The 14890-nt window shown below is 32.9% G+C and overlaps 1 protein-coding gene across 1 annotated transcript in view; it reads left to right on the forward strand.

Annotated features, from left to right (window-relative positions):
• Positions 1-14890, forward strand: part of LOC124361809 — an 86092-nt gene that overhangs the window by 54344 nt on the left and 16858 nt on the right. The window contains exons 3-8 of the mRNA XM_046815790.1: positions 6804-6905; positions 11310-11438; positions 12483-12633; positions 13568-13743; positions 14089-14303; positions 14424-14571. Coding sequence (XP_046671746.1) covers positions 6804-6905; positions 11310-11438; positions 12483-12633; positions 13568-13743; positions 14089-14303; positions 14424-14571 — 921 coding nt within the window. The remainder of the gene's footprint in view (positions 1-6803; positions 6906-11309; positions 11439-12482; positions 12634-13567; positions 13744-14088; positions 14304-14423; positions 14572-14890) is intronic.

Raw genomic sequence — 14890 nt, forward strand, 5'->3', positions numbered from 1 at the left:
TGTTACTTTTTAGGTCTGATTTTAAAATACGTATAGACAAAATGGATTTTCGTTCATTGTGTACGTATTGTCATTCCTTATGCGTACAGCCTGATAGAGAAGAATCACTTAAATATGTAGCATGTGTGTTGCTGACATGAAATATTGACTCGGAGGAGAACAAAGATTGACACAAACGAAAAGAAAATTCAAAATAAATGAGTCAGAAAACAAGCCAGGTTTAGATGCCCTTGTAATCGAAATCTGTTGAAGCGCTATACCAGAGGGGTCGGTACCTATTTCCGAAATGAATACACACTCTGAATTATTCGTGCTCCCCCAAACAAGTAAATCATGACTTCGCTACTAATAACAAACAAAGCCAATCACTATATCCTCCCTTCGGTAACAGATGGCGTTTCAGCCCTCCTGTACAACCGCTGGCTAAGTAGCTGGCACCCAAATTTCACTTTATTTTTTCAGGCTATTAAGTAGTAATCATTTATTAGGTTTCTAAATACTTTGGGTTCATCATAAGGGTAGAAACATACTACAAATCAGTTTTATTTATTTACCTCAAATAATCTTTATTTGTTTGTATTACTAAAGAAACAATTACCTGATTTCGAAGCGTCTGAGTTCACGGTTGCTTCAAGGCTTCGTTTCTTTTTTGCGCTCTTTGCAACATGGGTGCTCCTGCAGTAATGCTATGGGACACCTTCTGTAACATCCTTTGCAGGGACCTCTTGAGAGAGAAACCCCCCATTACCCATGAGACCGTGAAAGATCCTACAAACTCTCGCTTGTTGAAATTGACCGATGTCCACATTTGGGACATCAGGGACTGTCTTTGGTGGATTATAGTCTCCCCGACGAGCAGGATTACACGACTGAATTGGGAACTGTTGGAGTATGGCGAGAACCAACAGTGGACCATTGAGAATGGGAACCCAAGCTTTCGGAAGATCAGAGATGCGTTCTTCATCACGTTCGTTCCCTTCTTGAGAACCCGGCGACCGCCGATCCTCGATGGTCCTGGGGGATATGGCCAGTCACCAGTTCGGGTATCGCTGCCGGGAACATACCTGGTGGATCATCAGCTCACAGTATGTTCCGGCTTCCTCTCAGCGTGCAGAACTGATCAGAGTTGCACATCTCATCGTCTTTGAAGAGGGTCCGATGGACAATTGTTCCACTAATCTCTCCGATTGAAACACATTAAGTCTATTTAACTCCCTGAAAACCCAACGCTCCGATTTCAACCAATGACAAATTTAGATTTATTCCCAAATGTCCAACACCCACCTGGGCCTGGGGGCGTAGCCCCCAGCGAGCAAAAGACGAGTTCCATTAATATTTCAACACTAGCAGTACCCGTGGATTCGCACGTAATTTCGTAGGCTTTGCACATTTATGAGCACTTCTGGTTTAAGTGAATTATATTTCCTACGCCGATGTTGAGTTTGCCTTCTTGCCACCATCGGGAAAATATGTTAAAAAGTGTATATCTATGACCATTGTAATTTACTTCGTACTTAGTTTTTTTTTATTCCATAGTTGATTTTGTCTTGTTTCCCGACCAATAAAATATCGTATATCACAGATTAAAGAAAACCTACTCATTTGAAAGGACAACTGGGTAGGGTTTCATAACAGTCTTTATATTTATAGTAAGAGCTAGATTTTTTTTTATTAATTATTAGATTTTAATCTAATAATTAATATTTGCTAAAAACCTAAATTATCAATGACAATATGTACGTAATATTTTGTATGAAGAATATTTTTTTTTTTAACTTTAGACCTAGAACTGGTACTTGAGTTCAAAAGCACAGTCCAGCGAACTTTCATCTAGCATAATTCTTTTTTCGACTGCTTAAAAGGGAGTCTTTGGTGTAAACTTCTGCCCATGTTATGTATTAGGGTATTTTATAAGGTAGATGAGTACTTACTTAATCGCTAAAATCTAAAAACGGTGTGATAACTAATAGTTAGGTTATTCTTTAGAAATAGTTATACAGTACTGATGGCGAGAGAAAAGAAGAGACATGGCCCGTGCCGGCGCATAGCTGTGTACTAAATTTCAGGCGCTTCGCCCCACAGCCAACGAATTGATTATTATCATAGCAATGGAACAGTGAAACAATAATGGAATTGCAACATACTAGTAGTAGCGCCTGCAAATTTCAGATAGGCCAGAATCCAGGTCTTTTCTTTTCTCTCGCGATCAGTATAAATGTTAACAAATTTAAAAAGATGTTGGATGAATTAAACATATGGTTGTGCTGGCATAAAACAATTACTACACAGGACAGTTGATTCAATCTTTTCAATTAATATTTCATAACTTTAAAGACCAAGAAGGAATTTTTCGCTATTTTAAAAATCAGTGGGGCTTAGCACAGATGGATTTCCTAAATAAGAATAGACATATTCATACCATGGACTGTGAGAATGTCCGTGTAAAATTTCAGTACAATCGGTTGATTAGTTTTCGCTTGAAAACAAAAAAAAACAATTAAAGTCACTTTCGCATTTATAATATTATTAGGATTAGGATTAGGATTCAACTTAATGATTTTATAATTTAGAATGTAGCTGAATTTCTCTCTGGTGAGATTTTTTAACGAGTAGCTGAGAGTTTATACCGTTTTGTGCCTTACAGTAACTTTATATTGGATATAATACGATGACTTATTACATGGAACGTTTAGTCTTTACATGGTTTACTATTTTTTCTTAGTTATATATATATATAGAATTTACTTCAAAACCGGGACAATTGTGTATGTAAAGTTTGATTCACCATAACATATGTGGTAGGGCTGTTGTTGAAATATACAATTGCTACTTTTTAATATCAGTAAACGAATAGAAATGTAGCGTTAGATTTTTATGCTGCATTTATTTATTTTTTGAAAAAAAAAAAAAAAATAATAAATTGAAGTAGTAAAAAGACATATTCCTTTGCAGATTTCTGAATTACCTCGTAAAAGTACGTGTGTTATGGTCCAAATTATCATCAAATAAGACACTTGTAATCCACATTTTTAAGGAAAATGTTCTGTTTGGAGCTCATGGATACGCAGGCGTGTTTAGTTTAATCCTTTACGAAGGCTAAATTTAGGTTCCCATTCCACTTTTCAAACGTATTTAGTGTACACTTTGAAATTGCTAAACACAAAATTAACAATGTCTCGATTATTAAACGTTATGGATGCTGAAAAACGATCAGGTACTAAAATTTCAAACATCTCTTGACGAATGACAATGACCTCAACTTGCGAAACGTCACGAAGCGTACAACTGTGTGATGAGTGAAGCTAAATGTGGGTAACTTGTTCCCACCCTCCCCCCTTGCCATACAATACTACATGAGCTGAGAGACACGGTGCCGCCTTCGTTAGTGCAAAACTTCCATAATGACACCTACAGTAGCTACATCAACAACTGCTCCTGTATCGGCCAGAACTTTAAACAACCTCAGCGAGTTGTAAGGTTAGATTATACCGAGGAAGTTATAACCATACCTCAATACACTGGTGGTGAACAATCAAAATATAACTCAACTTGTTAGAGTACCTTTAACAATATGTTATAAGTAACAAAATTGTCTCAACACAATATCAATCAATTGACATATTTTCGGGGCAAATATTCTGTCGTCTAGCATTTATTTGATGTTTATTTGTTTTTATAGCTCCATGTAACGTTGCTATTATCAAGCAAGACTTAACGAATAAAAATGTTTTCTGACCTGAAACTTTTTTTGCTATTTCCAATAACCGAGAAGCTAATATTGAAATAGTCCTTTTAACTTAGTCGGATTTTGTGCTGACTGAAAATCTAATGGATTATTTTTTACTATGGGATTTTCATGTAATTGGAATCTCTAAGGCTGTTAGATATTAAAAAAATGTTGTTACAAACAGTTTAGTAAGTGTTATAAATACTCAATAATACATTTTATTTTTTATCAAGGTAAGTGTACCTAAATAACGGATTTGTAAAACTTTTAAAGTTTAAACAACTGCCAATATTATATATATATATACTAGCTGTTTCCCGCGGCTTCGCACGCTTTTCGTAAGTTTTGCCCGCGTATGAGCATTTCTGGTTGAAGTAAATTATATTTCCAACCCCGATGTAGATTTTACCTTGATGTCACGATCAAGAAAATATGTCAAAAATGTATTGTACATGCATAATGTATTTTATTACAAAGTGGTCTACCACTCAACCTTTAAGTTCAACCAAAAATTTAGTTTAGACAATTATACATCATAACTTAGCGCCTTCAAATAGTGTTTCACTGTTTAATATACGTACCGTATCTATCTCGTAATTGCAGGTTATAATGTGCAGGCGCTTTGAAAACTTTTCTTCATTTTATTCGTTTATATTCACGACATAAGCGAATAATTCAGATAATAACTATCCTATCTTCTAAGTTAGACTAAATTACGGATACATGTGAAATTTGATTGAAATTGGTTCAGTCGTTTTGGAGTTTATTGGCAACATACATCGTGACTCAAGATTTTTATATATATAAGATATATATATATATTATATCAGGAACGAAATGGTATACGAGTGGCTAACAGTCTAGGGGGGGGGGAGGTTATGTTGTTTGAAGCTATTTAGAAATGTTCCTTAAGTGATACCACAAATATACAATAGTTAAATACGCAATCTACCCGTAATTATAATTTTCTAGAAAACAAGATTTTTTGTCCTAGTCAAAATCTTCATTATTTTTATATATTAGTTTTTATTGGTGTGTAGATTAAAAAAAGTAATGCATGGATCAAAATTAAAACACATTTGAGGGAGAAATCTATTTGTGTGAAAAGTATGGTTATTAAATTGAATTAACTGGATACAATTGAAAATAATATTTAAAAAATACTATAATAATAATACAATACATACATAAGTATGTATATATATATATATATATATATATATATATATATATACAGGGTGGGCCATAAGTCAGTTGTCAAAAATGCATTTGGTGCAATAATATACCAAACAAGCGAAAATACAAATACATTTATTTTACTATGTAGTATAAATACAATTTATTAATACAGGAAAACATGTAGTATTCAATGAACCTACAAAAGATGCTCAAAGTGGTCTCCATGCTGTTCTAAGCAAAGATTGCATCTTTTTAACACAGATTTACAAATTTTGTCGCAAATGTTCCTGGACTGTAAGTTTTCAAATTCTGATTGGATTCGTTCCTTCAAATGCTCAACATTACGAATCTTGACTGAATAAACCTCATTTTTTAGTATACCCCAGACTGAAAAATCCATCGGTGTTATATCTGGGGACCGTGGAGGCCATTCAATAGTACCCCGTCTGCCAATCCATTCATTAAAGTTATTATTTAGAAAGTCTCTCACAATAAGTCCATAATGGGGGGGGGGGGGTGCTCCATCTTGTTGCCATATCAACTTTTCCTTAACCGGCCGCAGGAAAAGTTGTGTTTGACTTAGTCAAGTTCACAACTACTACGCTAGGAAAAAAAACAAAGTCTAAGGATTGCTAGTGACAACTGACTTATGGCCCACCCTGTATATGTTATACATTTGTGACTTTATCAAATTAACTGTGTTCGGTATTGACCAAAGGATGACTGAAATATGAATTTAAAATATTTCATTTTTATTGCAAATAGTTTTCAATCTCGTTCAATACTCTTCAAATAAGGCGAAAATGTACTTAAACTTGTTTATTGTACAACCATGCTTCCCGTGCTGACCCAAGATGGTGCGTTTGCCACCTTTTCATTATAGCCTACACTTCCTTGTTAGTATAATATACGAAATTCTGCGTTAGTAAAAGAGTGCGTTAATTTAACCAAGCTACTTATGATAAGTACGGCTGGTAAATGAGGGCTGTGGCAAACTTCGCCTAAATGCTAATTAGTTTTAAAAGGATGCAACGTACTTTAACACACACAATAATTAACAACAAATATGGAACGCAGTGCATATTCTACACCTAAGTATGTTTAAATCCAATTATATGGAGAGCATAGACAAACTGTGATGCAGATTTATTAAAGTTTAACGTGATAATTTCCCACAGCTTAACTATAAAATATTTACAAAACCAGTTGGATCAAAATATAGTGGGACACTAAAAATAGTGTTTTGTGTTCTAAGATTTTTCACGAGGGAACAAAACATGTTATAAATTATGTTATTAAATTGTTGTTACATTTTGTCCATAGTATGTTATTAAATTGAATTGTCTACCTCTTACATTATACCAGCGTCTCCTAATTTGAATCAAATACTTAATTTATCTACAAACACTGCAATAATTATGAAATTTTATTTTTTTTGAGGCCTTTCGTGTTCAACTAGCACATCATCAGACCCACATAACAAATAAAAGTGGTCAAAGTAATAATATTTCTTTATTTTAACCATTATATTACTTTAACCACTTTTATTTCAGTTATGTGGTTCTGATTGTGTGTTCCTTCAACACAAAAAGCCTCACAAAAATACAATTTTATAATTATCGGAATGTATGTTTATAAACTAATTAGTGTCTACATCTTGTTTAATAAAACCTTTATTTACACGCAGCCCAATTAATGATAACATTACTGACCCTTCTGATCTACAACTACGGACAATCAGACAATCAGTTATAGTCCGGTCTGATCTAGTACGGACTATAACACTGTTAAGCATTTGCGTGTTATAAGGGATTGTTCATGAAAGCAATTATAATTAAAAAATAAATTGATTTATACCGTAAAAATTCGACACTGATTCTAATACTGTTTGTTTCAGATTGCCTGCATCTCCAACTTTACCGGGACAGTAAGGACAGGTATAAACAAGGCCAGACCAAGGCGTCTCTGTCCCTCCAGCACTTCTTAGGTGTCCAATCAGGTAAGGTTAACCCAAAGAATTACATTCGTTCATTACAATTTCTACTGTATGAACACAATTGGATGATAGTAACTGTTATTTCAAAGAATGTTAAAAGCTCTTATTAAATTTCAATGTTTCGATTGTTGCAGTTGAAATTAATATTTCTAGGACATAATCACTTAGCTATGTCAATTCATAACCTCAAAAAACAAATACAGAGTATAAATCAATATGCCAGATGATGTCTAGTTGCTAAGCTATTTGGATTCAATTGTGTAAGAGGACGTAATAATTTTTTGGTTGTAAATATATATTTTTAAATTAATAGCTCTTTGGAATTAAAAAATAGTTTTTTATAATTTCATCAGTAATTTCTGGCCTTTTTTAATGTAGGATACTTTGGTAATTTTGTAATCAAGACCAAATAAAAACGCCTGAAAATACAAAACCATAATTTATAGCGTGTTAATAAGTTATAACTTCAAGGAATAAAACGCTGTTTATTAATTTATAATTTGCAAAAATATGTTTAAATAAATGTAATTTAAGACAATTAAATGGTTTAAATAATGATCTTTTCTTTTAATAATAATACTTGTAATAAATATAACACAATACAAAACGGAATTACTAAAGAATTAAATAAATATGGATATGATTTTCTTTTTAGAACAACGAATAAAATATTTAAAAAACTGACTGATAGCAACAGAAAAACAATAATGAAAAAGTTATGGTTGCCTGTAAAGTCGGTTTTACGGGCGAAGATTTTACGTGACAACGTCTTTTTCTCGGTAGAATATTTATTGATATGAATATTATTAAATTTCACAATAGGAACAAGGAATTGAATGAAAATAAGAATTGCACAAATTTTAACTATAGAAATATATTTTGTTTACTAAAACATTGTACATAATTTGAAATTAATTAAAATTTGTTATTGTAAATGGTAAAGTTAAATAAAACATTTACTAAAATTGGAATTTGAAATTCTTGCTAAACACAGTTAAATTCTAACTCCGCGCGTGGTGATTGGTCGGTTTAGTTCGTTTGTTTGGTCGCACTGTTATGACAGGTTAGAGGTTATAATTTGTTATTTTAAATGTTTGACTAGCAATACGCGCTGTTTCTTCTCAATCGACTGAATTACGATTGATTGCAGAGTGATTTAAACTAATAATTTACTTAACACTATCAACATTTGTCAATAGTATGACATAACCTATAAACTCAGTTTCTCAACTTTTGTGTCAATCTAACAATTAATCAATCAATCATAGTTTACGATAATGAAATATCAGTGTACAATTATTTACCTTTATTGTTGTAGTTGTTGTAAATGACGAATCTAAGCACTCCACATTTTCACGAATAAACATAGTTATCTGCTTTATCCCGTGCGGCGGACCCACAGTTATCTGCTTTATCCCGTGCGGATCCCGTGCGGCGGACCCACTGGACGGGCATCGTAACGTTACCGGGCGTTACACTTTTTCATGAGTGACTCCGAGCCGCAATCTAATTTAAGACGTTGTCACGTCAAAATTTAAGACTTTGGGTCACATCATAGTTACCCTAAAAGGTATACAGGACATATTGGTTGGTCATTTAACACACGGCAAAAGGAACACCGACAGGACCCACGTTGTGTAAAGGAATAATAAAGTTTTCACAACACCTACACGATACAAACCATGATATGCACAAAAATAAAACAAGGTCTATAAGTGCTACATGTACAGTATGTGGGGAAGGAACTATGTTAATACATCTGAGAAATATGAAATACACAAGACATTTAAAAACAAAGATGCAAAAGGTAACGTTTTAAATTAAAAATTTAATTTCCATTTCAACATAATTTTTAATATCATCTGTCAAAACACACACCTGCACCAGCTGTTCCTTCTGTCACTTCTGGTGACAAAGGTGCAGTACAGGGGGGGATTACCTGTCGTAACCTGTCGTCCAAATGTTCATGTCGCGGTCTGCTGTTGTGTATATGTTGTGTTGTTGGTCGGCGTATATGTAGGCCTGTAGGCCTAAAGTTTTAATTGTCTTTGTGAAATAGATTGTTCGTTTCTTGTGTTAAGTATGCAATGCGATTTTAATTAAATACAAAACCATTTGGCGGATCCAATTTTATGCTGTAGTCTGATGATGGAGTGATATCGAAACATGTTACTTTAACAACACATCACGATTGCTTTTGGATTTGGCCGAGATAAAAATACCTTATTAATTTCCAATTCAATAAAAAAGCGCTTTGACGATGAGTTAAAATCAATAACAATCAAGAACATTTCACTCCCTTCAGTTGTATTTTATGTACATACTGTAAATAAATGATATTTTTAAAATCTTTGAATAGATAGAAAGCAGCGATATAGGTCTTTAATTGGATAAACAGTTTCTCGTCGTTTAAACAAATATATTACTATGGTCGTTTTCAAGCACTGAGGAAGATGCACTTCTGCATAGATGGTCTTCACCAGGACGTATTAAAAAAAGTCAGAGTGTCTAATATATTGTCTAAGATACTCTTCAGTACAAAAGCTATCGTATTGTCATAGCCATAAACTTTTCGATTTTTAAATGTTGTCTCTATAGTATTTTTTCATCAGGTGCTACAGGTTATAAAGAATAACCTGCATACACATATTTAGGTAAATCTATGTTCATAATAATTAGTGGTCTAAACTTCAATTTACTTAAAGTTGTGGCAACGTGTAGAAAGTAGTCATTGCATCTAGTTGCAATTTCTTTAGGGTTTGCTACAGTTTAATTTTTAACAATTAGTGAGAGCCGTCATTCCATTATATCTGTAGAATCTCTAATCAACGTGTTTTCAACTTACAGATTTATTTATCCTTTAAATTTCAACTTATTAGCCATTACAGATTTAGAAACATAATCGTCATAATAATATTACAGTTTACATCTTCCGATTTACATTTCAAGCAAAATGTGATTGCATCTTAATGGCATTTACTGCACAAAGATAAATATGCAGCGATGCCTTTGTATCACTTTCCAGTCACCAAAGGCACCAGTAACAATCACGCTTTAGTGCGTATGCATTAGTGAGGAAGGGGGATCCGTTGTAACTTGGAACCGCTTTAAAACTGGCTATTTCAAACTGACAGTTACATATACCTACTATTGTTTACTCCTGAGAGTTCTGTTTATTCAGGAAGGGACGATTGACGTTTGTTTTAAAAGCGTTTTACTTTAATCAGTGGTGTAATGCGTGGGTGGGTGGTGGCACTGGCTCCTATCACGGCATTGGCATTATCGGGGGAAAGAGGGAACAGCGTCAATATGGTATATCAGATGAAGTGCTCTTTATTAAATCTAACTCTGCCGGATTCCACCAAACCTGTCAACAGGCGATTTAAAAGGAAATTAATTTGTGCAAAACATATTATATTGTTGCACTTTAAAAACATTTTGCAATGTAAACAGAAACATGTCTTACATACGATTGCCTATTAAAAATGCAACGCTGGACTCCGCATCATGCTGGTGCCGCAGTAGAAAAGTTTCCAGAGCTTGGCGGATGCCAGATCTGATTAGTAACGCGATTGTCACAGCTTATACTTGTTTCCACTGTACAACAATGAAGCTACCACGATTGCATTAATGACACTGTCAGTCCTTGGAAAACTTTCCAATGACAATGTTCCTAGTAATGCCACTCTCTAAATAATTCTGTACATCAAAGACAATAACAAACCGGCAGCAATAACTGCAAAAATTGCATGATCAAGGGTTGTACTTTATTTTACGTAAATATTACAAATTTTATCTTCATATATATTGATTCGATCTACAATAGTTTTAATCCTACTCAATATAAAGTTTTTTGTAGTAAAAGCACCGAAATAGGCAAAGTTTGTGTGTTAGTGCAAGCCCAATGATAGGTTGGTTTGAAAGATTATTCTGTGCAATTTACAAAAATATATTTCAACTGAATGGACATGCATATCATTGATTTTTATTTATAGAGGTTTGGATTGAACGAAATCACTTGAAAGTCTTAATTGGCTTAGATATACAGGTAATTCTAAGCCAATAACTCTTATTGGATTGAACTCTTTATTTGCAGCTGGATTTGATAAAATTACTTTTCTTAAGACCCGATTTTCTTGTTATGGAAGTCCGTTAGGCATCTTGGAAAGTATCTTTGCAGAATTCGGAAAATTTTCAATGACTTCTTTGACCAGTTTTAGCCAGTACCTTTAAGCTAAAATAAAAAAAAAATAAATAAAAAAAAAATATTAAATATAAAAAAATAATGTTATTTAATTTTAATCATTTTAAATTTCATTAATTTAATTTGTTAAAAAAATTTAAAAACATTTGAGTGTGAATTTTTATTTATGCATTGTAGTATGAAATTATATCAACATGTTACAGGATTCACCTTGGACAAAGAATCCAACACGATAGCAATCATATGCCAGGATGTAACAGTAGTACTCGCCTTTGACACCAGGGAACGTCTCATCCAATGGCAGGTCAAGATAGCCAACAATCTTGGTGAAGGTAAATTTTATTCACTCAGAAAACATCAACATTATAAATAATAACAAAATATACAGATTGTTCTAATTAATGGTATTGATTATTCCATCTAATGACTATTAATTAATAATTATATTAGTAATAAATTACACATAGACTATAATTAATCATTTCATAAAATTGATATTAAAAAAAATATTAGGGATAGGACAGTGAAATGTGTATTACATATTCTCAAATACATAATTAAAAATCATGCAATGAAATTTCATGCATTCTATACTTTAAAGAAAAATGTGCGCATACAAAATATATATTTGTATACAAAAAAGTTTGTTAAAAAAATGTATTGTTTATAAAAGATTTTGGAAAAAGCAGTTAAGACATTGAGAATGCATAGGAATTTAGTGATTGTTATTGGCTACAAAATCATTAAAACTTTTTGTATTGCTTGGTCTTTATGTAATATAAATTTAAAAATTGTTTTACCTAAAAAACACATGTTTATTTTTATTACACATAAACCAAAACTAAATATTATTAAGAAAAATATTCAATTCATGGTTTTTTACATGAACACTTAAAAAAATAACAAAAAAATAAAAATAGTATATAAAAACTACACTTCCTAGATGCACAATCCTCTTAAAGAGTTCCAAAGCACTTTGTCAAAGTTGTACTGATGATTTGTCGAGGTTACTCTCAAATATCTCTCTGTGGTCCTAAGAACTGACAAGAATCATTATGCAAATCCTCATACTTGTCCAATTGTACTATCAACAAAGTTAGGAAACGTTAATAAGACTGTGTATCTGAATTTTGATAATTTCAGATGACAGAACAAGGGAATTAAATTTCTTATGCAATAATTAATTTATACATTGTTTATACTTTCATAATAAATTCTCTTTGATCACTATAATAGAAAACACAAAAAGTTAAAACTTCTCAATAGATGAAATCTGTGTTTTCAAAGGGTCTTTATGACCAATAATCAGACGTTTTTCCACAAAAATTTGCATGTTTCAATCTGTTGAAAATGACTGTGAGCTCTTATCTTCCTAGACGAGCAGTTCTTAGTGCAGATCTCCTCTGCACCTATGAGAGCCAAACTGTCTCCTGGCCCTGCACTACTACATATCCTTGAGTATCAATTCTGTTTGACTGTGGGAGTGCCACCTCGTCTTGTCGGCTGTTGGCAGATCAGTCAACTCAGGTTAGTCTAATCGTCAATCCCTAAGGAACTGATTTTAGCGTGGTAAGTCAAAAATAGGTACAGAACATGAATTAGTCAAAATCACCTTAAGGGGAGTCCAACGTAAATTTTTTTTAGAATAATTTTTTTATCTTATATAAAAATGTGTTCGTTTGTGAACATTTTGATACCAAAAACATGCAAGTTTCATGCCATTATTATTCTTATATAAATATTTTAAAATATGCTTACACGGTTACATTTACACAAAAGATATTCTTTTGAGATTTTCTACACCTATAATATTGCTTAATACAGCTTATTTGGATGAAGATTTAAGTAAAAAATGCATAAGGCAAAATATGTATGTGTATAAAAAAGTCCAGAAAAAATTGTGTTTAGGAAAAAAATCATAAATATAAATTTAAGATGCTTATTTTTATAATTCTTCGTCTAAAGCTTCCTTAGGTATAGATAAACAAATGTGGTAAATTTCAATATTGTATGATGATTAGTTTTTAGGAAAGGTGTACCTAAAATAAGCCAATTTAATATGGACGGTATAGGGACGTTGGACTCCCCTTAAGAGGCTAGAGCAGTTTAAAAACTAAAAAGCTATTAATAATAATCAACACTTTGTCAAGATAAAAATTTCACAAATTTATTAATATAAATTTTACTTCCATAAATAAATTAATGTACTAAGGGTGTAATCAAAAAACTTTGATTTGATTCTTAGTTTATTGTCTTAAACTACTTTTATGTTGCCCTAAATTCATTGTAACAGATCAAATTATTACTCAATTAAATTGTATCGAGTGAAAATCTTAGAAGAAAAAGAGGAGATCTATCTGAAAAACATGAAGCATTTTTACTAACCACGATAAAACAATATGTGAGGTTAAAATTCATGATACTTCTTTAAAAATATTTAAAATTAATGTCAATGTTACAGGAGATATGGAGTCGTGGAATCAAGATTCTGTTTTGAAGGAGGATCTCGCTGTGGAAGAGGTGAAGGACTTTATGTCTTGGTGACTGACCAGGGAGATGAGATAACCAGGACATTCCGTTTGGCAGCCGAGGGAAAGTTATCCTCAAAGAAACGTCCTGCTTCAAGAAATGCATCTGGTAAAATAAACAATACACTCATAAAACTCTGACAATCTAGTTGTGGTACTCAATTATAATTCCTTGTCTATGGTGATAGTGTAGTAAATTCGAGTATATTAAGGCACAAACCCGGTTTCCATTAACTTAATTAATTACATTAAAATACTGTGGATTAAAACAAATAGTTTCAATAGTTGAGTTTTAAAAGTTCTTAGTTACTTTGTCTCGCAAAATACATTTCTTGAACTGAATGCATGGGCTATCAAATCCCTGATGTTTAAAAAATCATAGAATGATTTCTAAAACTAATTGAGAAAATGCTTTAAAAATATATTTATTGTCTTATATTGTATGCTTTGACAGATAGCCCCAAGAAGAGTAACCATGGCCGGGCGGAGACGAGGATGTCGGATGTGAGCTGCCTGGATACTTTGTTGCAGACCCAACAAGTCCCTGTTCCTCAGGACGATGGCTGTTGTGAGTGTTCTCGTGGCCACGAGGAGATACTCAACTGGCAACTTTCAGGGGACTTTGCTGACGCCAGCTCTGTCGCTGATTTCATGGAGTCCAATACTAAAGTAATTTATGTAATCAAATTACAGTTTATATAAAAACTAAACATAAAACATAGGAATAGAGATAATATCAATTCCAATTTGCAGAATAATATCAATAATTACAAGTACACATTTATATAGGAAAGCAACTTATGGATGGGAGAGACAGCCATAGAGAGGTGTGCTAGCTGCATCAGTAAGCTCGGAGCTCTGTCTCGATCCTCTACAGCTGCTATGACGCCCAACTCATCTTTTACACCAGCGTGGACTATGGAAGCTAACTCAACAGGTGACTCATCATATGTTTGTTGACCTTATCCGAGTTGTATAATCTGACCTGAATAATTCTTTTACAGCAAAAAACCATTAAAGATGTGGATGATACTAGGTGTGTTGAAAAGGTATCGCAAATTTGGGTATTTTCAAAAATTATTTATTTATTCGTGAATATCTATTTTGTCCCCTTCAAAGTAATCCCCTGGGATAATTTACACTTGCCAATGTTTTTTCCAATCTTCGAAGCACTTCAAAAAATCATTTTTTTGTATCTTGTTCAGCTCCTCCTTTGATGCCGGCTCTATCTCGTCAATCGTGGCGGAGCGTCGTCC

Source organism: Homalodisca vitripennis, chromosome 5 (genome assembly GCF_021130785.1).
Source record: "Homalodisca vitripennis isolate AUS2020 chromosome 5, UT_GWSS_2.1, whole genome shotgun sequence".
NCBI lineage: Eukaryota > Metazoa > Arthropoda > Insecta > Hemiptera > Cicadellidae > Homalodisca > Homalodisca vitripennis.